Source organism: Eretmochelys imbricata, chromosome 2 (genome assembly GCF_965152235.1).
Source record: "Eretmochelys imbricata isolate rEreImb1 chromosome 2, rEreImb1.hap1, whole genome shotgun sequence".
Lineage (NCBI taxonomy): Eukaryota > Metazoa > Chordata > Testudines > Cheloniidae > Eretmochelys > Eretmochelys imbricata.
The window spans coordinates 221,939,236-221,963,533 of NC_135573.1; the positions used below are offsets into that span (position 1 = coordinate 221,939,236).

Consider the following 24,298-nt stretch of genomic DNA (forward strand, 5'->3'; position numbering starts at 1 on the left):
TTGGAGTAAAATTCCTGCCATGTTGACTCCCTGAACAAGGCCTGTGGACTACCTGTCTCGCTTAAACCCTCAAAATAGGGTCTAAGTAGGACTGGAGTGATGCATGGGCCTTGCACTGGCTCTTTGCATGAAGGTGAATTACACTCCCATTTTTTCCCTATTTTTTCTGTGGCATTTAGAAATAAAGATACAATATTTCCTACAAGCAGATTTTGCTAAAATTCAAGATCTAAGAGATTTCTCACTATGAAATCACACAAGTTTTGGATATGATTAAGGAGTCCATTCTTCTTGCCATGTGGGTGCATTATTCCCATTCATGCTAACAGAATTTACTCATGCAGTACCTGTAGATATAGTGGTTTCCATTAAAAATTCATCATTTACCCATAGTTACCTTTTCATGGAGACCATAGTTATTTACTCTCACATGATTGGTTATATACTGGTATATATATTGGTATGTGGGGGAGGTAGGAGTACAGTAAACACGGGCATAGCTCAGATTCATTTTGAATATGTATAAATTCCATTCTGTCCAATCTTTCAGTGCTTCTGCACTCAAAACTCCCATTGAAGATAAGGAAAGCTTTGAATGAAGATTGATTTTCACTGCGCTACATTTTTATTTAGGTCTGTCACAGGAGAAAAAAAGTATTAAACAACAAGGGGGCATAGGCTCATCTTTGTCCATGTAGCCCCAATAGTGTTGCTGGTATGGGGGGTGATATACTCTATTTGTTCACTCTTTGTGGAAAATTCTTTTGTTAGCCCTTTGCAACAGTGACAGCCACAGGGTGAATGAATCCTCATGTACATTTTCTCTCTTCCTCCCAGGGACAGAGACAGCCTCCATCTAGATGTTCAGCTGTAAATTGTTTTATCCCTCCCCAGAGTTATCACTGAAGCATTATGAGACACCCTGCTATTTGTTTCTCTATACGCTGTCAAAGTACATTTTTATGATCTATTAATAGAGTTCATATATAGCTGAGAAATCTGAACAATAGTGATACATATTGGTTATGGAGGGAATGAGTGTAATTAATGCTATGACACGCAGGTGTGTCAACATCTTTTTATGAAAGTTTCATATCTAAGCTGTTTTCAGGAATGGAAACACTAATCAATCAGCCCCAATACTGAACAGTTTAGCTGAACAAGTTTGGGACAAATTCTACACTGAATTACAACCATACACCCACTAGTAACTTCAATGGGGGTTGCACAGCTGTAAAATAGGGCAGAATTCAACTCACTGATTATATTTTAGGTACACTGACAACATTGATATTGTGTGTAGTCACTGTTCCTGGAGACAGAGACAAGTTCTACCTTAATTTACACCTCTGACTACAATAGAGTTACACAGATTTAACTGAAGGCAGAATTTAGCCCATATCCTGCTATCCACATACACATACAACATGATCCAAATGGAGAAGCAAATATACTTCTAAAATATCCATTTCTACAGATTTAGCAGTAGTAGGTAGATAAGGCTCTCCCTCAGGATAGGCTTTGCCTATATGTTTTTTATCAAATACAATTTGATCTTTACTCAATTCACTCTGTATTGTGAGAGCTATTTTATATGTCTGTTTTGCCTAATTACTCTTAGATGTGATAAGCATTGGAAGTAGATGACTCAAAATGGAATCCAGGGACCAAATTATGCCCTTATTAAACCTGTGCAATCCCAATGAAGTCAACGGAGTCATACAGTCGTGGGGGTAGAACTTGCTCCCACAAGTTTCTCATATCAATGATGCTGAGATGAATTAGCTGAGGTAGCTCTTACCAGGTCTATCTTGGTATGACTGAGATTTATTTCACTGTCAACTTTCTTCATTCTTAAAACACAATTTTCTTATGTCTCATTATGGGGAAAAGGATAGTGAATAAAATGAAACTATTACCTAAGATCAGACCATGAGCTTCCCTGACAAAATAAGGGTCAGATTCTCAGTTGGTCTATATCGGCACAGCTCCACTGATGTCAAAGGAACTACACAGAGATACATCTGCAGAGGGTCTAGCTCTAAGAATGCACTGCAAACATTTTCAATGGTCCCACATCAAAAGGGCAGCAAAAACTTTACACTGACTCAGACTATGATATGATCATCACATCCATTTTAAACTATGTTGTCAGTTATAATGCAGGTAAGATATGTAGTAAGGATCCAAATGAAACATTTAATAAACATGATGTAAGCTGTCGAATGAAGGAGAATGTTGCCTACCATGGGTCCTTGGCCGTAATCAGCTGCTTTAGATGGATCATACTGAGCAGCGAAGTTCTGTAGGAGAGAAAATGTTTGAAATTCATATTATACATAAGAACTTCATTAATACTATCAGTCTTTTAGATCTATTTTATATGCTCAGATCACCTGATTTTTGTTATATTTGCTGGATAATGGTTTATTTTAACTTCCTTAAAATCTATAATAATGGCAACATTTATTGAGTCCATCTGTGTTTATTTAAAAAATTAAATTTTCCTTAGTAATAGTTATGCCATTTCACACAACTCTCTCAGCAACATTTGTTCAACAGTGGCTGAGAGAGACTAATAATATGAGTTGAAAATTCAGAACATAAAACTTATGCCCATTTAGAAGAGGTAAATATTCTTAAATCACCTAAATCATCTTGGACAAGTCTCAATTTGAGATGCTATGTACATTTATCATTGCACCAACCAGCTGGACTTAATGCTCCACCCCTTTGAACCTGCAAGTGAGCTAGGGCTCTGCAGCTTTTCAGAAGATCTGAAGTGCCCCTACATTCTCAAGAAGACTATAGTGGACTTCATGAGTTTCCAGATTTTTATAGAAGGAGATGTTTTCCTTACTGAAATTTTTAGAGAGAAAATGCTCTGTCCAACTGTTAAACCAAGATGAAATAGAAAATATTCCTTTCATGCTTTGGGTTCCTTTTAAATTCCCATTATTTTAATGTAATATTTAAAATTTTAACTTAATATTTTAAAATAAAATTTTAACTTAATATTTTTTAGCAGTTTTATGTCTGCTAAAAGGGAAAAAACAAACAAACCCATTTCTTTTCCCAGTGAAGATGAAAGTGGGTTAATCTCCCTGGTGCCCCAGGGTTTTATAGTGCCTGCCCATTAACACGTCATCTCTAAGACCTTATGCCTCTTATGAACTTAATGTAGGGTACTCAAAAGGTTAAACCGGCATAACAAGGCCTTCTGAGAAGAAGCGAAACACACATTGTTTCTGCAAAAAGGGTAGAGGAGACACAATCCATTTAAGCTCTGAAACACTGATATTGTTCATACTGAAAAATTCAGAGGGAAGAAAGATATAGTTTATTAGCTAGTGAGAAGGAAAGAAGCTAGGACATACTCTCCAATATTCCCATATATGCAACTTCAACACTGACTGTTAACTTCTAAAAAGTTAGCACAGTCTGAACTTCCATTGCCATGTTGTTTCACCATAATAGTACATTTACTACGTTTTTATTTTATTTATATATAAATTATTATATTATATTATTTCTACACTTGGTTTCAATACTAACTTCCCCTCATGTGAAGCCAACAGCAAAAAGTGCTGTCTTGTTTGCCCATGTGCTTAATCAGTATGGATTTCATTTAAGTTAATTCCTGAATAACAAAAATATGTCATGGGTGCACAGATCTGAGATGCTCAGACAAGAAAAAAAATAGCATTAGGGAATCAAGGAGTTAATTCGCCTCTTCATGCATGTGGCTAAGCACCCTACTGACATTTATATGGGTCCCAAATTCATCATGGGAAATATACCCCTCGAAGAACATTTCAGTGAAATGGAATTAAGAATCCCATCCCATTCCAAGTCCAACAGAATGTTTTCTCCTATTCTAAAGTGAAATGCCTTTATTTTCTGATAGATGTATATTTAATCAACAGATGCTACAATGCATGGATGATCAGTTTCAGTAATTAAAATTTGGATGTCTTACTCCGCCAAGACCTGGAGGACCAGGGAGGCCTGGTGGCCCTGGTGGACCATCTTCACCATCTCTGCCTGGTATACCTGGTAGACCCTAGAGTCAAAAAGATGAAAATGAAGTGAATGTTAGGAGTAGTTGAAGAAGATTCTGAACTTGTGAAATCAGAGGTAAGAAAGAAGCTAGGACATACTCTCCAACATTCCCATATATGCAACTTCAACACTGACTGTTAACTTCTAAAAAGTTAGCACAGTCTGAACTTCCATTGCCATATTGTTTCACCATAAGAGTACGTTTACTATGTTTTAGAGCATCAGAGGCTCTTTGGAGCTTTTATTAGATCCATGCTCTCAAAAATGGCTGTTAAATTGGGATGTTCAATTTTGAAGTACTGTCAAATTTTGTACCTGCAATTTGCATACACAGGGCCCGATTCTGCCATACTTATTCACACTAAGTAGCACTAAGGGGATATTCAAAGTGAGTATGGGCAGCTGACACTGGCATAGTTATTTTTGTGCCCAAATGTCACAAATTAAGTCTTCTGCAGGTACAAATAACTGGGCATGCAACAACTGTGGGCACAAATGAGCGGGTGTACAAAACGGCCCCTGAAAACTGGGGGGAAGTCAGCTGCGGCTTGCTGGGCAGAACGCTCCACTGGTGTAAATCAGCATAGCTTCATTACACTCAATGCAATGAGACCAATTTACATGAGCAGTGGATCTGGCCCAATATTGTTACAAATCTGATGACAGAAGCAAAACAGAGTGCTGTAAAGATTTTCTGTTCTGTCCCTCTACCACAATTGACGATACTCTTCATTTGCTATAATTGCTTGAAACTGCATATGCACAACCAACTTGTGAGCCAAATCTATCCTCAGTTACACCCATGCAGCCCTGCTACTTTGTGCCTTCAGTTACAGGTGTGATTGAGGACAGCATTTAGTTTACTCTGTATTTTGGGCCCAAACTGTTCTCCAAATGAAATCCGTGGTAAAACTCCCATTGACTTCAGCTGGAGCAAGACTGGGACCACTGTACACACGCACACACACTACTATATATTGTTACAATACGGAAAATAATTCTTAAATGGATTTAGATAGAAGTAAATAGTGTAAAGCAAATATACAGCCACAAGTATATGTATTCTTCTTAATGGTTTACAGTGTGGGTGTTAAAGCTTGTAAGTGATCATTACACGAAATATGCACCATATCATGGCATTTCCATGATATAAAATGATGCAAAACCACAGCCATCACTACTGCACCTTGTGAAGATAAAAAATATGCCTCCCAAAAAAACTGCTGCGTGACACCAAAGCAAGCCAGAAAAAGAAAATGGATGTAAATAGGAGTATGTGAAAGTTGTAATTAGATATGTAACTATCTTCACTTACAGTTACATAAACAAAATCCATGAATGAATACCTCCTTCTCATTGACCAGTAGAATATACACAAGATACATTTGCCTACAAAAGTTTTTTCACCACGTATATTTGATTTACGATAAGTGAAAGCTTCTCAGGGCAGGCTTTGTCTATTCTGCTTAGTGTTTTGCATAGTTTTATCTTTACCCAATGCTTTGAACCAGCTCTGAATCTGCACCTTTCTGCGTCAGCTTTTCTTCTCCACTTTCATGTCACCGGCCTCCACTGTGTACAGTTGGAAATTATTCTTCAGATTATTGACCAAAGGTACTAGGCCAAGTTCTGAACTCACACCTGGGCAGCCCCAGCACCTTAACCAGGCTGCACAAATGTCACTTGGGGCAGAATCTGGTCTGCCATGTAATTTACCTTTTATAAAAGTGCGTACACAAAACTCTCACAAGTGAATTTATTTCATTACTTGTGCTTTAATGTAGTTGGTTCTTTCCTACTGGTCCTCCAAAGACAATTGTTCTAACATAAATAGTTGAACAACAATCATGGTTCCTTACCCTTTCTCCTGGTGGCCCTCTGTCTCCTCTGGGACCCTGCAGAAAGAAAAAGAAAACAATGTAATTTGCCATGCAGTCCTCCAGCAAAATATATGAACACATAAACAAATTGCATTGTTTAGAATAATCAATTTGTGAAGGTGTGACAAAACTACTATATTATATATGCCACTTATAGTTACTTTGATAGATATAACTGATCTTTTCCCTATAACTTATTAAGAAGGAGGAGTAGGCTATAACAATATTTTAGTTAGATAAGCACAGAATAGTCTGTGGAAACACATCCATGTAAAGTTTATTTTTGTTTTACTCCACACTGAATAATTAGCACTAATATGTTAATTATTTCTAAAAATAACATGTATTTTCTCCATCATTATAGACCTGAATAGGTGTCACTGTTGTGTAAAATGTGTATTTGTCATCAATTGCTTTCTGAAATGTTCTCAAGAATATAGCTTAGTTCTCTGTGTTCACAATTCTTCTCTCAGGTAAACCAGTGTAAATCCAGAATCTATGTTTACACTAGTGTAAATATAGCCCAACAGCTGTTTTCTTCTTTTTACTGTCTAATAATTTAAGTGCTAAATTGGTCAAGTGTCTGAAAGATAGGTTAAATATGTTTCTTTTCAACCTATATCCAACAAAATGTTAGTTTGTCTGTGAAAATTTCATCAAAATTCTTAAACAATAATAAATAATAATAACAATGCTTACCCTCCGCCCTGCAGTTGCCTAAAAAGGAATGAATTATAACAAAACTGAAATTAATAACAGTTCTATCGCAAACCCTATTAAATTACTATAATATACAAACACAGAGATTCAGCCTCTTAAATCAAGTTCTATATTTTGTAATTGCTCAAAAATCTGTATTTGTGAAATTGCTCTAAAATCTAGGAGAAATTATGTATATTGTACACATTATGTTAGATTATTAATGCATACAGCTATCTGTTAAAAACTTACATATAAAATTGGCTAGTTTATATTTACCACAGCATGCAAACAAGGTATAAATAAAAGCACACCTGAATTCATTGATAATCCTTTTGATTAAACAACATTTATAGAGATACTTAAGCTTTAAAGTATAATAATCTCCAACCCAAGGGCCATGTATAATATCCAAATGTCACAGCTATGTTATTTCCTCTTTATATTATTTTCACCTACGAAGGCAGTCTCTTAAAAAAGCCCTGCCCATTTGGAAATTGGGGTGGGCACATTTCTAGACAGTCCCTATAGCACTTAATGATTGCTAGCTTTTCCATGATCATCTTGGGAATTAAGGTAAGTGAGTGCCAATTCTGAAGAAAAAAGATGCCTAGCTTGTTAGTTAAGGGTGAATATTGTATATTGAATGAAATTATACTGACCTCATTTGCTGGAAAAAGAAGGAAAAAGAAGAAAAAATAGATTGTAGGTTACAATAGCTTTAAAAAGCTTAAATTTCAATGCTTGTAAAATACCCCAACATTTAATTAAGATTATTAAAATGTTAGTTTACAGTAGTAATTACTGAGATTTTATGTGGAGAAACAGATTGACTAAGGAAATTAAATACAGAACTACATTTTATATTGTAAGACTTGGATGTACTATGTGGACCTGATCCTGCAGCGCTTTCTCAGGAAAATCTCCCATCAAAATAACAACTGGGCCTAGGGACGGGGGGGAGAGGGGGAAAGGGGGAGGAGAAGGAGAGGAGAGCGCGCGAGCGAGAGACATAGAGACAGACAGGGGGACAAATCCAGCAACACTGATGCATGTAAAGATCTTGATTGAAAGGAATAATTTTCCATTTTCTTGTAAATGGCTCCAAGCTCATTTTTGTGAAGTTGGGGGAGGGGCCTACTTCAACTCATCAATATTTCTGATATGAGAATTCTAAACACAATGACTACAGATACATTGTATAGGAAAGTAATTAGATTAGCCATCAAATGATAAATAACTTTCTTTATGGACACTTTTGTTATTTAATACTACATAACAAATTGTTCAAGGGTGCTTTTTAGTGCTTTGAATCTCCCAAATGAAAAATCTATAAAATTATGTTTTTCTCATTTTATTTAATTTTTGCAGACTGCAAGCAATTTAGTCAAAACATGTCTATTCTGGCTCAAAATTGAGCAAGTTAATCTGTACTTTACACTATATTTCGACCACACTGAATTGATATGTTTAAAACTTGAGTGTGCGTCTTTTAAATTTTCAGTTTGGCAATTTATTATGATCAAGACCAATGCCAGTGGTTGGTACAGTTTAACAGAAAGATGACTGGCATAATCCAATATACAGAATATTGATTTGTAAAACATATTATTAAAACATCAGTTTGGTGTGCTCCCAAATACCAAACTGAATTCTAGTTATCTAAACTAGCAGTTTAATATAAAAATGTAAAACTTTGGGTGTTAAATGATAATTATTTCAGGTTAAATTCTCTCCTTATTATCCTTTTGGAAAAGGTCATATGTTCTTAAGTTTAGGGTTGACTGACATGATGGAATTCCCCCATGAATCCCCTTCATTTTTGGAAGGTCTCTGTCTCTCTTAGAATGTTACTGGAATTGCAAAATGTGTTACTATTTCTTCTTACCACCAGAGGGAGAAAAATGTCTATGTTTAGCCTCAGCCAGTGAGTTGTGAGGGTCAAATTGATAATAAGTAGATAGTGGAAGAGAGGAAGCCAGTATGGTCGTAAAGATATTACAGTGATAACTTTTTACTTCTTTAGGTCCTTTTCTGTGCTCTGGACAATCAGTTATTCAACACTGGTCACCATCGTAAAGTCATTGCTGACTTAATGCTCTTGACAGATCAACCATCTATCAGAAAGGATGTCATTGAGTAAAAGCATCATCTGTAGAACGAACAGAGTTTGCTTGTGTGTAACATATTGGATATTTATGGGGACATTTATGGGAATATTGTGTTCAAAAGCTTACTTATGGCATCCATGTGCCATTTGAAGGAATACAGCTGGCACAGATGTATTTAGCCAGTTAGATCATTTGTCTAGAGATGCTTCCACATGGGCTCTACGCGCAGCTCATTTTTATAGAAAGTCATGTAAAGGAACAAGTGTTCGATGTGCAAATGAATTTCAAATGCTGCATTAAAGCAAAGGGATTCTTGAATTTCTCATTCAGTTAAGAGGCAAGACTTGTTAAGACCTCTAAAGTCTGGTTTTAAAGTTTACCAGAAGGGGGCACTATTCCTGAGTTAAGTGAGCGTGCGAGAGAAGAGCTCAGCGTCTCCATAAGGCAATACTCGGCATATTACTTCACTTTTTACACACTAGCTCAAGAAACATTTTTTCACAGTCAGATTTTTTTCCTAACAAGTGTTTTCTTTCTTTCTCCAAAGGTACGATTTTAAATTTTCTAGAAAACAACCAGCCAACCCCCGAGAGATCTGAACTTTAATAACTTCTCCTTTTGATGCTGGATCTAATAAACTGAGACACTCTCCATTCTTTTCCAGAGTAAATCCATCCCGACTCCACAGACTCTGAGACTGGGTCCCCTGCACTACTCGTTTCCTCCCTCCAGAGGGCGCCACTTGGGCAGAAGCCAGCAGCAGCCGCCCAGACAAAGCTGTACAACGCCCTAACGTTACTGTTCTTGCAAGGAGAGGGTAAGCTGTTGCTTTCCAACCCCTCCCCCTCACGGACCTTTTAAAAAGTTAGTCTGAAGTGCTACACAATAATAATTTTAGTGCAGCTAGGAGGATTGCTCTGCCTCCTATAAATATCCCTCTGCTAGGAGTTGAAACATCTGCTCACAAATGAAGACTTTCCATTCGCCTTTGGAAAACACCATCTTCTTTAAGGAGAAAGAGGGAGCGTGGGGATTCTTTGGCCTCCTGCCATCCTCAGACAGAAAAAGAGCGGGGTGTTTTTTGGTGTTTTTTTTTTTTTTTTAAAGTGAAAATCCGAACTGGGCGGACAATCTGCACTGGCTCAGTGGCAATGACATTAGATGCAGGCTGTATAGCTCCACACTAACAGACCCCCCCCCCCGCTCCTCACCCTCAAAGGACAAGAAGTCTAGGGAGAGTGGGGAGTCTAAGGACACCCCTTCCCCCCCAAAAGAGACCTCCCCACACCGCAAACAAGCCGAAAGCACTTACATTGACATGTTGCTAGGTATGAAGTTACTGCGAGCAGCAACAAAATCCGTGTATCCACAAAGCTGAGCATGTCTAGTTGCTAGACATGCAGACTCCTTGTGTTGCAGAGCCCCTGGTCGGTGGTTAGATATTACCTATGGGACGCAGGCATACAGTCGTGGCGAGTAACTCCAAACTTAGCAGAAACCTGCTGCCCGGGATGCTAAAATAATAAAGCCCCGCTCGGCCGTATTTATACGGCAGGAGGTTCCCTGGGCTGGCGGGTCCCCGAACGCCTCGCAGCCAATGGCGGAGCAGCAGCCCTGGGGGCCCTGCGAGGCTCCCAGGCCGTCACGTGCTCCTTATCTCCGACCTGCCCCGGCAGCTCTGGCGGCAGCTGGGGAGGCCGGAGCGAGGGCGGGGCAGAGGGCTGGAGGGGGTGCGCGTGAGGGGTGGGGTGGGGGGGGGGGCAAATTGGTTCCATTCTTCGTGAGGACGTGGCCACTTTGAGGCTTTAAAAAGGAAAATCTGACTCGCTGTCTGGTTTGGCTTCCCCGTTGGGGGTGGGAGGTCCGGGGGGGGGGGGGGGAGGGGGGCGGCTGGGAGCTGCCAGCCTGCTCGGGAGCTTTCGAGCTGCCGCCGGGAAGCTGCTTTCAAAGCAGGAGCTGTCCAGGTCCTGCGATACCTCGCGCCCTGCCCGGCTCAAGGTGGGTGGGGAAGGAGGAAGCAGCGAGGGCGACTGGGGAACGCTGGATCGGGCTGGAGCCTGGTGTGGGTTTGCTCCCTAGGCTCCCACACTGTAGCAGCACAAGCCAAACTCTCCTACCGACCCCATCAGATCCAGATCCCCATGCGTCCCCGCACTACTGCACATCAGACCCCTGATCCGACGCCTGAAGCCAGCCCCCCCCCACCATCAATAAAGCACTGGGGTAGGTGCCCTGCTTCCCGCTGCCTGGCACAGGCTGGCAACCAGTCCCAGCAGCACCTCGCCTGCATCTGTTCAAAGCAGAATTCATTTCCAGATGAGCCTGCTTCTGTCCCAGGCGGGAACGCCAGCCAGGACTCGGGCTTCCAGTGTGTTCTCCTCCCTTGTTTTTTGCAGCGGGTCCGGTAACGGGTCCTGCCGCATTCCCACCCCGCTGACAATCTCTGTGACACCCTCAGGGCCCCGGAGAGCACGGAGAGGAGTGGGAGTTTGCGTGGGTGCACAGTTGTCTGAGTGGTTAGCAAAGAAGAAACACAGTCTGAGCAATGGTCCGAGCGGTTCGTTAGCAGCGCCTAGCCAGCAAAAGGCAGCTCTTAACGTCTTACGGAGCGAGCGACATCGATGTTAACGATATTAACAGAGTATCTATCTATCTATCTATCTATAGTGCTCCATCGCTCCTGTCTGTGCTACCTGGCTCCCCCCCCCCCAAGCCCCATGTGCCCCCTTTCATCTGGGACAGAAATCCAACTGATCAAAGATGTCAAATATTTACGACCCGTTTCAATTAAGCGCCCTGAGCCTGGGTCCCGGACATGCCTGCTGCCGCACCGCCTAGTCCCCCCCGTTCCTTTCCACCCCTGCCAGCTTCAGGGCTCTGGCTGGCTCCCAGGGCAAGACACAAGCAGGGCGCGGGACGCTAGGAGATGCGCTTTCCGCAGTGCCAGTCTCCTACAGTGCCAGATTTCCTACGCCACGGCCTCAGCCAGAGGCACTTGGGGTTAAATCCGCCTCCAGCATCCGCATCCCCCGGCTCGCTTGCCTCTTCCCCTGCCGCAGGCGGCCCCGCTCGCAGCGATTTGCGGTGGCTGACAGGGAAGCTGACGTGGTCATCCCCAAGCGCCAAGAATGGGTTTCCAACAGCCCAGGTCTGCCTGCCCGCGCTGCCCTGGCCTGAGACAGCTGCAGGTAGCTCAGGGTGCAGCCCGAGCTGCCTCCCGCGGAGCAGTTCCCAACCCCCCTCCCGTAAGTTGCTTCCCTTCCTCAAAACCCGAAGCTTCATTAAAAGGAGCCAAGAGCAGAAGAGACGCGGTTAATTGCAAAGGCAACTAGCCTCGGGGGGTTGGGATCCAGGCCTGCCCCAGCTCTCAGCAGCGGAAGGGGCGAGAAAGGGGCCTTGCGGGCTGCAGTTGCTCACAACTTCTCTCCCCCCTCCCCTGCTTTGTTTGTTTGTTTGTTTGTTGCAAGGCAGAGACATTCCTGCTCAGACACACGAACTAGCAGCAACAGGTCCCCGCTTTTCCAAAAGGCTGCCGTGTACATGGGGCAGGGCAGCCGCAACTCCCGGGGAAGGCAGCTCAGCGGAGCCCAGGGCAGAGGGAAACAGCTGTTTTTGGGAGATGCTAACTCTGCGCACTGGAGAGGCACGTCTGCTCTTTGAGCTCTTGTTTTCCCTCCCTTGCTGAAATGTTTCCGGTCAGATTTTAGGTGTATATTGAAGCGCCACTGGGTTCGGCCAGGTGCCGGGTAGTGGGAAAATGGGAGCTGCTGCAGGCACTGGACACTGGCAGAAAGCACCTCGCTTTGTACTGGACCCAGCAGCATGGGAAGTGTAACGGGCACGCCACGCTGAGTCAGCCGCTAACGCCACGTTGTTTTATTTGAAGTGCTCGATGCCGGTAGCGTTACCAGAACCGATCAAAGGAGAAATTAGTGACCCCTCGCTCATCGCTGTGGACGTGTGTTTATATCCAGACCAATACTCAGTCCTGGTATGGGACTTGTACTAATAAAGAAGAACAGTGCCGCTAAAAACATCCATCACAAACAAACCTTCATACTCTTACCTAAAACATCTAATTATACCTATTCTGGCTAAAGGCTAGCTTGAAATTCATTTGACAAAATACACCCTACCACACAACAGCAGGGCTGCTGGAAAAATTAGTACAGAGGAGGTGCTGAGATCTTTTTAACCAAAGTGTAAACCCTAGATGATGGAATACACTTCAAGCCCCCAACACTCCTCCTTCCAGCACCTATACCAGACAAACAGAATATAATACAGTAATAAAACAACAATACTTAGCATAAAACCTTAAATGCTATCTGCAGTCTGTGTGTTTCATGTGTGTGATAGTGACTGAAACACCATATGACAAAAAAAGAGAACCTAGCTAACATATTTCATCCAATTATATTTAAATTTTATTCTCACGTACACCAGGGTAAATCCAAAGTGACTCCACTGGGTCTAAATGTAAGGGGACTGTTGCCCCCTTACTAACATTCAGTGGGGGTGTTTTAGTTGCTAGCTCCCAGTACTAAAAGGGAGAAGGGTCTATGGGAAACCAGGACCCTGAGACTGACAGTCCCCAGGAACAATGGGGAGAGGCCAATGCTCCAGGTCAGCCTGAATGACAGGGCGGGCAGGCTAATCAGGGAGGCCAGGGAGGTCCCATCTTCTGTGTGAGCTGGATTTGCCTGGGTCAGACAGAGTGGGGGCCGAGCTAAGGAGAAAGCAGGGTCCCAAGCTGAGCTGTGGAGCAGAGCTGTGCCAGATCCAGAGGGGCCAGAAAAGCAGCCCAGGAAGCAGGTCAGTGCTGGGAGCAGAGTCACAGAAGCAGCCTGCAGAGCAGACCTGTCCTGGGAGCAGAGCTGGAGCAACCAGAGACAGAGGGGCCAAAGAAGCAGCCCAGGGAGCTGGAGGCAGAGCAGTAGTGCAGAGACAGAGTGGTGCAGCTGGGGCTAGAGCAGTCTGGAGCTGGGTGCGGTGAGCAGCTGGGGAGACCGAGGGGGCCCTGGGCAGCGGCCCCAGCACAGGGAGACGCCTCAGCCAAGAGGCTCTGCAGGCCAGGCTTGGATCATAACCCCGACAAGGCGGGGGCGACACTGGGAAGAAGAGTCCTACCACTTAGAGCCTGAGAGTGTGTGGCCACCACCAGAGCAAGTGTCCAACCCACAGCATCCCTGCAGCAAAGCCAGGGTCTGAGAAGGCGGCCTGGGACTTACAAGGAACAGACTGTGAACTGCCCTGACATTCCAGAGACACTGTTTGTGATGTTCCCTGCCACAGAGCGGGTTGATGTGTTTCCTTTAACCTTTCCCATTTCCTTATTCTTTTTAGAATTAATTGTTGATTAAATAGCTTGCATTTGCTTTAACTTGTATGTAATGGTCAGTGGGTCAGAGAAGTGCCCAGTGCAGAAAGAGTACCCCGGAGTGGGGACACCCTAGCCCCTGTCCTAGGTAACCACAGCAGGGTTGGGGGTCGAGCCCCCCAGGAATCCTGGGCCCAGCCTTGTTGGAGTTACGAGGACTCTGCCAGACAGGAGAGTGGAAGGGGAGTCCTCAAGGGCAGGGAGGCCACTGGGTAAAGGAAGTGGGAGCGAGGACTCAGATCCTTTCGCTAGCCCACTTCACCGGGGTAGTGCAGAAGCCAGGAAAGTTTCCCACAATAGCGGGACTATTCCCCCACTTACACAAAGAAGTTGAAAAACAAGGCATGAAAGAAGACCCAAGAGACAGAATTTTTCTTAACATTAAAAATATAATTTTGTCTCTAAATGACTTCAGTGGGAGCATAAATCACTATACACTGAACAGGTGGGTTGAATCTGTTCAAAGGAAGTAATTTCTAATCCATCTGAATTATTTCAAATAAAGGTGGCCTGTCTAGTGTATTAAAGGCCTAGGAGGACACATCCAACATGGGGTTCTGTGCTGGTGCAGAAGTCCAGTGACATGGAGCAGCTTGCAGGATTGGGATTAAAATGCCAAATTCCATATCGGCCAGCATCTTGTGGGGTAAAGAAAAGCAGAATCTATATTTATATAAATTATTGTCTGATTTGCAGAGGTTCCTCCATGGTGTGGGGGAAGGTTCACGGGCCCATTTCCACCACCATTCAAAAAACATCTACATCAGCCTGTCCTTGCTTTGGTGACAGGGATATTTCACCTCCCACCCTTTCAGATCTGAGTGGGGATGCAGGGGGAAGGAGTGGGAATGACATCATTGCCAGTGCTTCATCACCGCACGTGAGCTGTAAAGTCAGCAGGGAGCAACAGCTCCCAGGGTGTGAGACAGGAGTGCTCCAGTCCTTTGCATACAGAGCAGAGGGAAACGGAGAAACCTCTTACATAAGCTGAGGAAAGAAGTGGTCCTTCAGCAAGTGTAGTAGCTCTGATTGGCTGTCCTTCCCTAGGAGGAAGGGCAACCAATCAGCATAGTGTTTCCCTACTCACTGGTGGGTTTCTCCATCAAACCCATAGCAGGTTTGGAATAACTACAGCCAAGGAGGAAGCTCTTTATTGCACCAGTGTAATCTGAATTAGTTCCATTGGAGCTCAATGTAGGATAAAAAATCTGCCTTGTATGTGTGTAGGAGAAAAACTTTTTTCTCCTCTCTCTGCAGCCATGCTGGGGCCACTCGCACTCGGGCCCTTTGTGCCTCGCCTGTTCTGCTGGCCAGTTTGTGGGTCCAGGACAAAGAAATTACCTCTTCTCTACTCCCTTTAGGGTGACTTGGAGCCCTTCTAGGTGATTAGGTGGAAGTAGTTCCTGTGCTTCTTTCTGGACAGAGATTGACTGTACCTGGCAGCTGCACAGAGGGAGTAGGGAACAGAGGTAAGACTTCAGATTTCAGTCCCTCCTTGTGCATCCACACATCAGCCAGGCACAATTTGGGCTATAGTGAGTAATAGCACATTCTGAATGGTATTCTCAGACTCAGAGCTGACTTTTGGGGCCTGTGAAGTCCTGGGCGATCCTGATTTGGGGGAGATAGACATGTAAGGGAGAAGCTCGGCTTTCTGTTCTTTTCTAAATTTAATCTCCAGCTGTTTTCTTTCTTGTGTTGGTGAAAGGGGAGAAGGGTTAGAGAGATCTCTTCTTCTCTTCCACCACACACACATTCTAAGTTAATAAAAATTCATTCATTTTAGGGTGTGTCTGAAAGAATCATCATTCTTATTCTCCTTAAATGAGAATCTGATCCTCTTCCCCCAAAGTCTTCAGGATGGTCTCATTCATATTGATCATGGCATACAGCAGTTAGGTATGCTCAGGAGAAGATGGCAAATGTTGCTTAGCAAGTCTACTCAAGAATACTAAGGCCATCTCGGATGCTTGGAAAGATCAAAGTGTTTCCGAAGAACACTGGGTCTTTGATGAATTCTCTCTCCTTTTGGAACCACACTGTGAAGTGGAAAATTATATGCATTTCTGGCAGAAAATAATGGCTACTGAAAAGTTCTTATTTTGTAAACACTTTTGCTAGCATAGGCACATTGAAATTCATTGGAAAGAGTAACATGACATCCCTTGCAGCCTTTAGTATTACAGAAATGTCTTGACCAACCAGCCCGAACCAAAAAACAAAAGGAAGAAAAGAAAATGGAAACCAATATAGTATCAACCATCCCACTGTAGGGGTTCATTTTTGTATTATATCTTATTCAGCATTTGAAGAAATTATCTTGTCTAAAAACACTGTAGCCAGCAATGCCTTAGGCAAAATTGAAACTGAAATTGCTAATAATACAAAATGTTCCCTGACAACTCTGCTACAAAAGCTAGCTTAGAAAGATAGGAGCTTCCAGAGGAAACCAAATGAGATTTATTTCTTATAATTTTCTATCCTGTAGCATATCTATTAAAAAAGCTCATGTAAATGGTCAGAAAGATAGAGTTCTTTGCAATAAATTCCAGTGGGAGGATTCACTCATGGAAAGAGTAATTTTCCCTACTTATTTCTTCAAAGAACTATAAGTTAATCTTCAGGCCTTTACTGAATTTCTACTTCAATTTGAAATAGTTGTCCAGTCCAGTAGTTTAATCCAGTATGGCAAATCCTTTCTTCCTAGAAAATACACCATTACAGAGCTATAGTATGCTGAGAAGAAAGAGTCTACGTCTCTGAAACCACCACCCCTATATACAGAGATGGACTTTATGACTGGTTGGAATGTTCTTGGAGTCCAATTCACCTCTCACTGAAGTCAACAGGAGGTCCTTGCTGTCTGTTGCCAGGACTGAGCTATTTGGGGACAACAAGACCTTCTTGGAGGAGGGCAATTCAACTCTAGTATTCATTTGCAATGGAAAAGTCAAAATTGGCCCTTTAGGACTCAATACAAAAACACATTTATTTCCTGAGCTAGCTGGGAACTGATTGCTATTGGTTGCTAGCTTAAATAATCAGCAGTGGATTTAATATCAGAGTATCGGAAGTAACTGGGACATGATCTCCAGCACCTCATTTGTGGGGAGGAAACAGTTGGCAGGCCCACTATTGCACCCTTTCGGTGTGGTGCAACTGACTTCCTGTGCTTCACTGGTCTCATTCTGTAAATAATTGTGCTGCAAGAGCCAAGGCCTTGTCTTCTCCAAGTCCCTCCCTCCCTGCCCCTGGGAGAGTAGTGAGGACTGCAATTGCCTAGATCTTGTATGGAGCATGCAAAATGAAGGGCCTTTCCTCCTCACTGTGCATCCATGCAAGGGCATCCATGAACAACTTTATCCTTTATAAACATTGCATATTTCTCAAGGGAGATCAGGTCAAATTCATTCTTGGTATAACTTCAGTGAAGTTACATCAGAGATCAACTTGGCCCACTACATGATAAGATTGTCACTGACAAGTCTAGGTGCTATATTTCAGCTTCCCTACATAATTTTCTGTATTTTACTTTGTAATTTAATTTCCTCAATTCTTTTTATTCCTCCTTCCTTGCAACAGTGAAGATATTAATAACAGAGACATCTCCCTTCATTAGTTTCAGTGAAGAGAGGAGCAAAACATTCCTTATTTATTCAGTAGCCATGGAATTTTTATTAAAGCAGCCCCAAAATGAAAGCACTTTCTCATTGGGTAAAATTTTCAAAAGTGTCAAAGTAATGTAGGAACCTAAGTCTCACTGGTGAGATTTGGGTGCCTAAGTCTCTTTTAAACATGAGACTTACGCACTTTTGAAAATTTTACCCATTGCCTGCAGGAATTCAGTCACTTCAGAAGCTCAATTCACTTTAATTTGCTTTCTATAAGAAACCCTCTGTCTTGTTTTATATGACATGTGCAGTATGCAGCATGTCTTTACCTGTACAGCTGGCTATGTTAGATTGTAGATGTGCATACCAAATAGGATCCAAATATGAAGGATCCATATCCAAAGGAAGGTGCTCACTAATTGATACAGAGAAGATTTTTTTCTAAATAGCCAGTTATGTTCTCTTTATTATGATTAGAAATTGTTTTGAGTTTTGCAAATAGGATTTTGTACAGAGATACGGAAAACGGCAACTGTTAATATTTTAATAATTTAGGATTTAGATGGCAGTATCCATTTTGCCTTAGAAATTACTGGTTGGTTCTTTACCAGTAATCAGCAGTTATTTTTCACCGTGCAGCCAAATTTTTCGATAGTTAATTTTAAGGCAAAGTCCAGTTTGGTAAACCCTCAGAATTTAGCCAGTATAAATGGGGATTGCTATATTTATTGCATCCTGCCACAATAGGGATGGAAATGCCCACATTATACTATATTTTATGCCTTTCTCACTAATGCACATATGCTAGTGAAACTAAGTGCAGTGCAGGAGGGTGAGTTTTCTTTTTTTAATTGAAAGAATTTAGTGATCTCTATTTCCTTTTCCCACCTCAACTGTGTGCACTGTTTCTTGCACCTCTTATTGCTGGATCCTATTTCACTTCCCGGAAGATAATCTGTGAAAAACTGTAACAAAACTGGTCATGGTAAAAGAGGACACAAGGCCAATCAGTCTGATGTTCACTCTTGATAAGAAACAACCATGGATATTTATGTTCCTTTATTAGGAAGTTGTTCCTTTGAGCTTAGTCTCTCTCCTCCCAAATTTCTTTGGAGAAGTTGCCCAATGAGGTCCTTCTTAACAGTATGAGAACAAGCCTGACAGGTTCTCCACTAGCACAAAGAACAGAGCTACAGTCACTGCTGTCTTAAGGCTCTCAGACTGGTTCTTATTTTAACCAAACCATTTTGTCATTCCTTTGCTGGATGCATCAGTCCCATCATGTGCTGTCTACTTTTAAGATCCCTATCAACCAATGTTTCTAGTTTAGGCCAACAGTCATACTTTAATACAGAGACAGATAATTTTTATGTGGCAATTTTTGAAGGTTCACTTTTCTAACAGAAAATTAGGAAGCAAGCTGTTTTTTGGAACCCTGTGCACCTCACCTTTAGACCATTTTCTAGTGTTATAAACCATCAACTGGAATTTAAAAAGAGCTCTCACCATTGGTCTGACTCTGTCCCCATTGAAGTAATTGAATGGAAAATCCCATTGACTTCAATGTCAGCAGAGACAGGCTGATGAAGAGTTCTTTTGAAAAATAATTACTTCTCTGTCTACTTTAAGCACCACATAAAGTTAGTTCTGTTGGCCCTTTCTATTTACCGGCTGACAAATTTAGTATTGACAGGATTATGATCTACAGTAGAAACAAAAAGGACATAAAAACTAAGAAAGTACTTTTAAAAGGATCTTCAACCTCAACCCCCCCCCAAACCCCCAACCACAATAAAAACAATTGGTCAAAAAAACAGGTTAAAAAATAGCAAGTCAGAAGCCAATAGTTACACCAGGGAAGAATATGCTGGTTCGGATTTCATTTAGTAGGTTGGCAATGGCTCTTTTTAAATGTTTTACGCCTTTACGACTGTTGTTTTATATAGGTCCTTTTATGAAGGAAGGTGAACACCTTCAATAAGCAGATTACTGAAATGGAGCTCACCCCCATTTAAGGCACAGATGTGCCGTTTGTGATGTGGTTGGTGCAGAGCTACCCTACCCCCAGAGGAGCACCAGGAATTAATCCAGTTCAACAGCAGGATGTAGATTCCAGCATTCACTGGGAGTGTCCCTTTGCAGCATACAGCAGACTCTCCCTATGCACCAGTCCTGCTCTGTGCACTGGTGTGGGCGATGACCACATCTCCTCCCCACTCCTTTGGTGCCCTGGGAGTACTGGAGTACAGTAAGATCAGTGCCTATGTGCCCTTGGACACAGGAACTGTAATTGTGCCTGGCAGCTTGGCCTTTCACACACAAAGTGAAGGCTCTTTCCACTCTCCCCTGCACTGAATATCCATATAAGATTCTGGCCCAAACTCTCCTTTAGAAGGCAGGAAAGTGTGTGAAATAATAAGCAGTTTCTATTAGAACTTTTCCAATTGCGCTCCCCCTTACCATTCACAGGATTTGTTTTGCCCCTCCCTCCCTTACTTGTAATGTGAAACTGTTTTTTTTTATTTTTTTTTTGCATTACTTGTAATCTGACACTGCTTTTCAGGCTGGAAGGTGGAGGGGAAACACAGAGATGAGACTATTCATTCATTCGGTTTAGTGTTAGAGCATCTGACTCACTGGAGAGGTCCTGGGCTCTCAACTATTATTATATATGTTGCCAGTTTATGTCTTAATATCACTTATTAAACTTTAAATGAGTTTTAAAATTAATGAGAATCAAAATTAATTTTAAAGGCACAGTAAGCCTTCTGTAATGATGTAACTTATCAAATTGTTGAAAATAAGCCAGCCTATGCTTTTATTTGTATGTTTGTTTTTTAAAAGGGTAAAAGGCTGAGATTTCCTTGCCCTCTCCACCTCAGAGAACCTCTTGTACTCCCCCCAGTTTGTGCACCCCGGTATTAGACCTTAGTGTTCTCATGACAGGTTTTTCACTGGCAATGTAATTAATCAAGTTTTGTGCAGGGCAAGCTAGTGGGTATTCTATGCCAAGAAACGTTGTGGCCATTAGTGCGCCGTGACAGTGCTGAGAGGCTTTTTCAATAACAGGCTTAGAGATATTTAAGTAGCTGACCCTTTCTGCCTAAAGGCTATGAAAAATAAAAATGTAAGAATGAGTGACTAGCATAAGAGTGATCTTGAATAGCACACTACAGTGGTTGAATACTGTATTATTAGGTACATGTATTAGATAGAATTGCATAAAAAAGATCACACTCCCCATCCAAAGAATTTGACAGTTCAGTGGGATGTATACCTGGCTACTAATGTCCACTATTTATTTGTTTTCTGTAATATTTCAAATTTTATGTGATAGAATCCATGAGTTGCACACAGAATATATATAAACCCTCCCCATCTTTATGTTAGCTCAGTGAGAAAAGTACAGTTTTTTTCCTCAGTTCCCTAACCTAAACGTAGTTGAAGTTGTCAGAAAAATCCACCAATGACCTGAGGCTAAGAACAGAAAATTCCAGCTGAACGGCAATATTTTTTCCAGGAAGTTCTGAACATCTGAACATTCAGGATAAAAATGCAAATGTCTTGCAACGTAACTCTAATTGTGTCTGTCTGCATGTTGTATAATTATCCGTTTCGCTTTCTGGTTCTCATATATATTATACTATTTGGGTTTGGGTTTCCCATGCTTCTGGGGAATATTGAAACATCAAAGAATTCAATGAAAATATTTCTAATCATATTAGGTTTTGAATAGAATCTTGTTTATTTACAAAATATATATGATTAGGTCTAAACTACTTTTTAGTAGTGTCCTAGTGTGCCAGCCATAAAAGCTAAAATTAAGTTTTCCAAGAAAAATTAAATTATACAATGTAATTAGTAGAGATGTGCTGAGGAGGCCATATTATTGCTTTGCAACATCTAATTCAGTGGTGGGCAACCTGCATCCCGCAGGCAGTAGGCTGCCCACCACTGAGATACTTGGTTAGGTTTTAGTTTTCCAAAAGCAAACTCAAAATCCAGGGTGATTCAGTCCAGGTACCATTTTATCTAAACTATCCATTTTTGGAAGGGGACAGAGGTAGTTTAGGATAAGATTCTTGTTTTAGAACATCTCTAACAAGAAGTGAAGCTTATCCCACTCCCTAAGGTGTAAATAACAACCATGGGCTGAATCCTCATTAGTCGAGCTAGCAGAAAAGGGAAAATTATTCATATTTCCCCTAGGTTTTTTTATTTGAATTTTCAGAATTCAGAACATTTCAGTCAGCTCTGTGCATGTGTCCCAAGCCAGTGTTTGGAACATCTGAGCGGGACCAAAGCATCAAAGACAGTTATCCACACCCGTAACCTGGGGCCATAACTAGTGGCCTGTTCTAAATTGTGCCAACTTGTTACGGCCTCCCAGGGGCCAATACACGAGCAGGAATTGCTGGCCACCCACCCTCTCAAGCCAAGGGACTTAGGGTTCTTATGTAGGGCACATTTAGGTCTTATTTGTATTGCTATGATGGCATAACAGGGACTAGACTAGACCAGGATCTGGCCCACTGTTGGTAGCTGTCACTTTAGGTGTTGTGAAATCATAGAATCATGGAACTGGAAGGGACCTCTAGAGGTCATCTAGTCCAGTCCCCTGTATTCAAGGCAGGACTAAGTATTATCTAGACCATCCCAGACAGGTGTTTGTCCAACTTGCTCTTAAAAATCCCCAATGATGGAGATTCCACAACCTCCCTAGGCAATTTAGTCCAGTGATTAACCACTCTGATAGGTAGGAAGTTTTTCCTAAAGTCCAACCTAAACTGCCCTTGCTGCAATTTAAGACCATTGCTTCTTGTCCTATCCTCAGAGGTTACGAAGAACAATTTTCCCCCTCCTTGTAACAACCTTTTATGTACTTGAAAACTGATATTATGCCCCTCTCAGTCTTTTCTTCTTCAGACTACACAAACCCAATTTCTTCAGTCTTCCCTCATAGATCATGTTTTCTAGACCTTTAATCATGCCAGTTCTAGACCTTTAAAAATGCCAGCTATTGGACTCCCTACAAAAATCAAGCTTTTATTTATTTTATTTTTGCTTCTTTTAGTCATAACTGAAAGTAAAGTGAACTTCAGTGAAGTATTAAGCTAGGCTGAACTAAATGATCTGATCCTGCGATTCATATTTATGAGAATCAAGGTTGCAGGACTAGGTCTGAAATGGATTAATAATCTAATGGCTAGCATCATGACCATTGGTTAAAGCAACATCATTGTAGTGACTTTTGGGGATTTAGGGTTTTTTTCCAATTTCTCTCTATCACTCTCCTGTGACAAGCTCACCATTCTTGAATGCGAGTGTGATTGCCCATGTTTTCTGCCCTCTAAGTTAATGGGAAATGGATGTTGGGTGGTGCAGCCAACTGGAGTTGAACTCCATCACTGAATTCATCATGATGATGCACTGCTTCCATCTAAAAAAAATACACTGGCTGCAAATGAAAGTTGGCTCCCTCCTTTCACCCTTTCCATGAAACTGGAGAGAAGCCAAATATAAAAGGCTTTCAGCTCTGTTGCGCATTGCTCTATAGTTTAGGAGATACCTGGTCATATTCTAATTTTTGTGAGTGCTCTTTTAAACACCAGTTTATAAAATTCAACTCAGAATTTAAGATCTCTTGTGAAATATTGCTTGAAGCTATTATTTTGCACTTGGTGGAGAATATGAGACAGTCATATCCTTAGTTAATATTTTTGTAGTAAACAGGTCTAAATTTTTTAAAAGTGACTACACAGAAGTATGTCCATATTTTTTGCACACACCTTAGTTGTGCATCTGAAATACCTGATGTACTCGCATAACTCAAGGATTTATGCAAGAAAACATGCAGCCTCAATTTGTATGTGTGCGTTTTGCATACTCACTTCAGACAAACTTGCATCTAAAAATTTGGGCTTTACTGTTTGTTTAAACTTGAAAAATTTAGGGCAAGATTAATCACACAGCATTTCTGAACTCCAGCTATAGTACACAAACTCTTGAAATGCAGGATGTCAGAAGAATCTGGGGTGTAGTGAAGAAGAGAAGAGTGAACTAGAGGAGAGCATGCATGTCTTAGCTTGTAAGGAAGTTCACTTTTTTCTTTGCTCTGAGTAAGGGTAAATTACATTTTCCGCAGCTGCTTCCAAATCCATAACTTACATTGGAAAGCACTTGAGGGTGTCACATTCCAGATGATTTTTAGACTACATTGGCCCAGCTGAACTTTTGTTGGCAAAGTTTCCAGACTCTCAGATTTCTCGGTTCCTTCCAAGTTGCTGGAAACAAAAATCAGACTGCTACCCCAAATGCAAGGAGGAGCACTAGGTGTAATGAAACACACCATCATGCTGGGCTATGCATGCAGTAAAATCAGTTAGAGATTAAAGGAATTACACCTCTTGATGCTTATGCAACTCCAACTGTTGAGATTATATTTGTGAACTCTGTGAGTTTTGTCAAGATATATCTAGCACTGTGGGATTTTGTTAAATCATAACAGTGAAGGCCTGAACTTGGTCCCATTGAAATCAATGAGAGTTTTTTCAT

General features: G+C 41.6%; 1 protein-coding gene across 1 annotated transcript in view; it reads right to left on the reverse strand.

Annotated features, from left to right (window-relative positions):
* Positions 1 to 24,298, reverse strand: part of COL1A2 (collagen type I alpha 2 chain) — a 127,049-nt gene that overhangs the window by 40,251 nt on the left and 62,500 nt on the right. The window contains exons 2-4 of the mRNA XM_077808748.1: positions 5,922 to 5,957; positions 3,980 to 4,063; positions 2,247 to 2,303 (exon numbers count right to left, since the gene is read on the reverse strand). Coding sequence (XP_077664874.1) covers positions 2,247 to 2,303; positions 3,980 to 4,063; positions 5,922 to 5,957 — 177 coding nt within the window. The remainder of the gene's footprint in view (positions 1 to 2,246; positions 2,304 to 3,979; positions 4,064 to 5,921; positions 5,958 to 24,298) is intronic.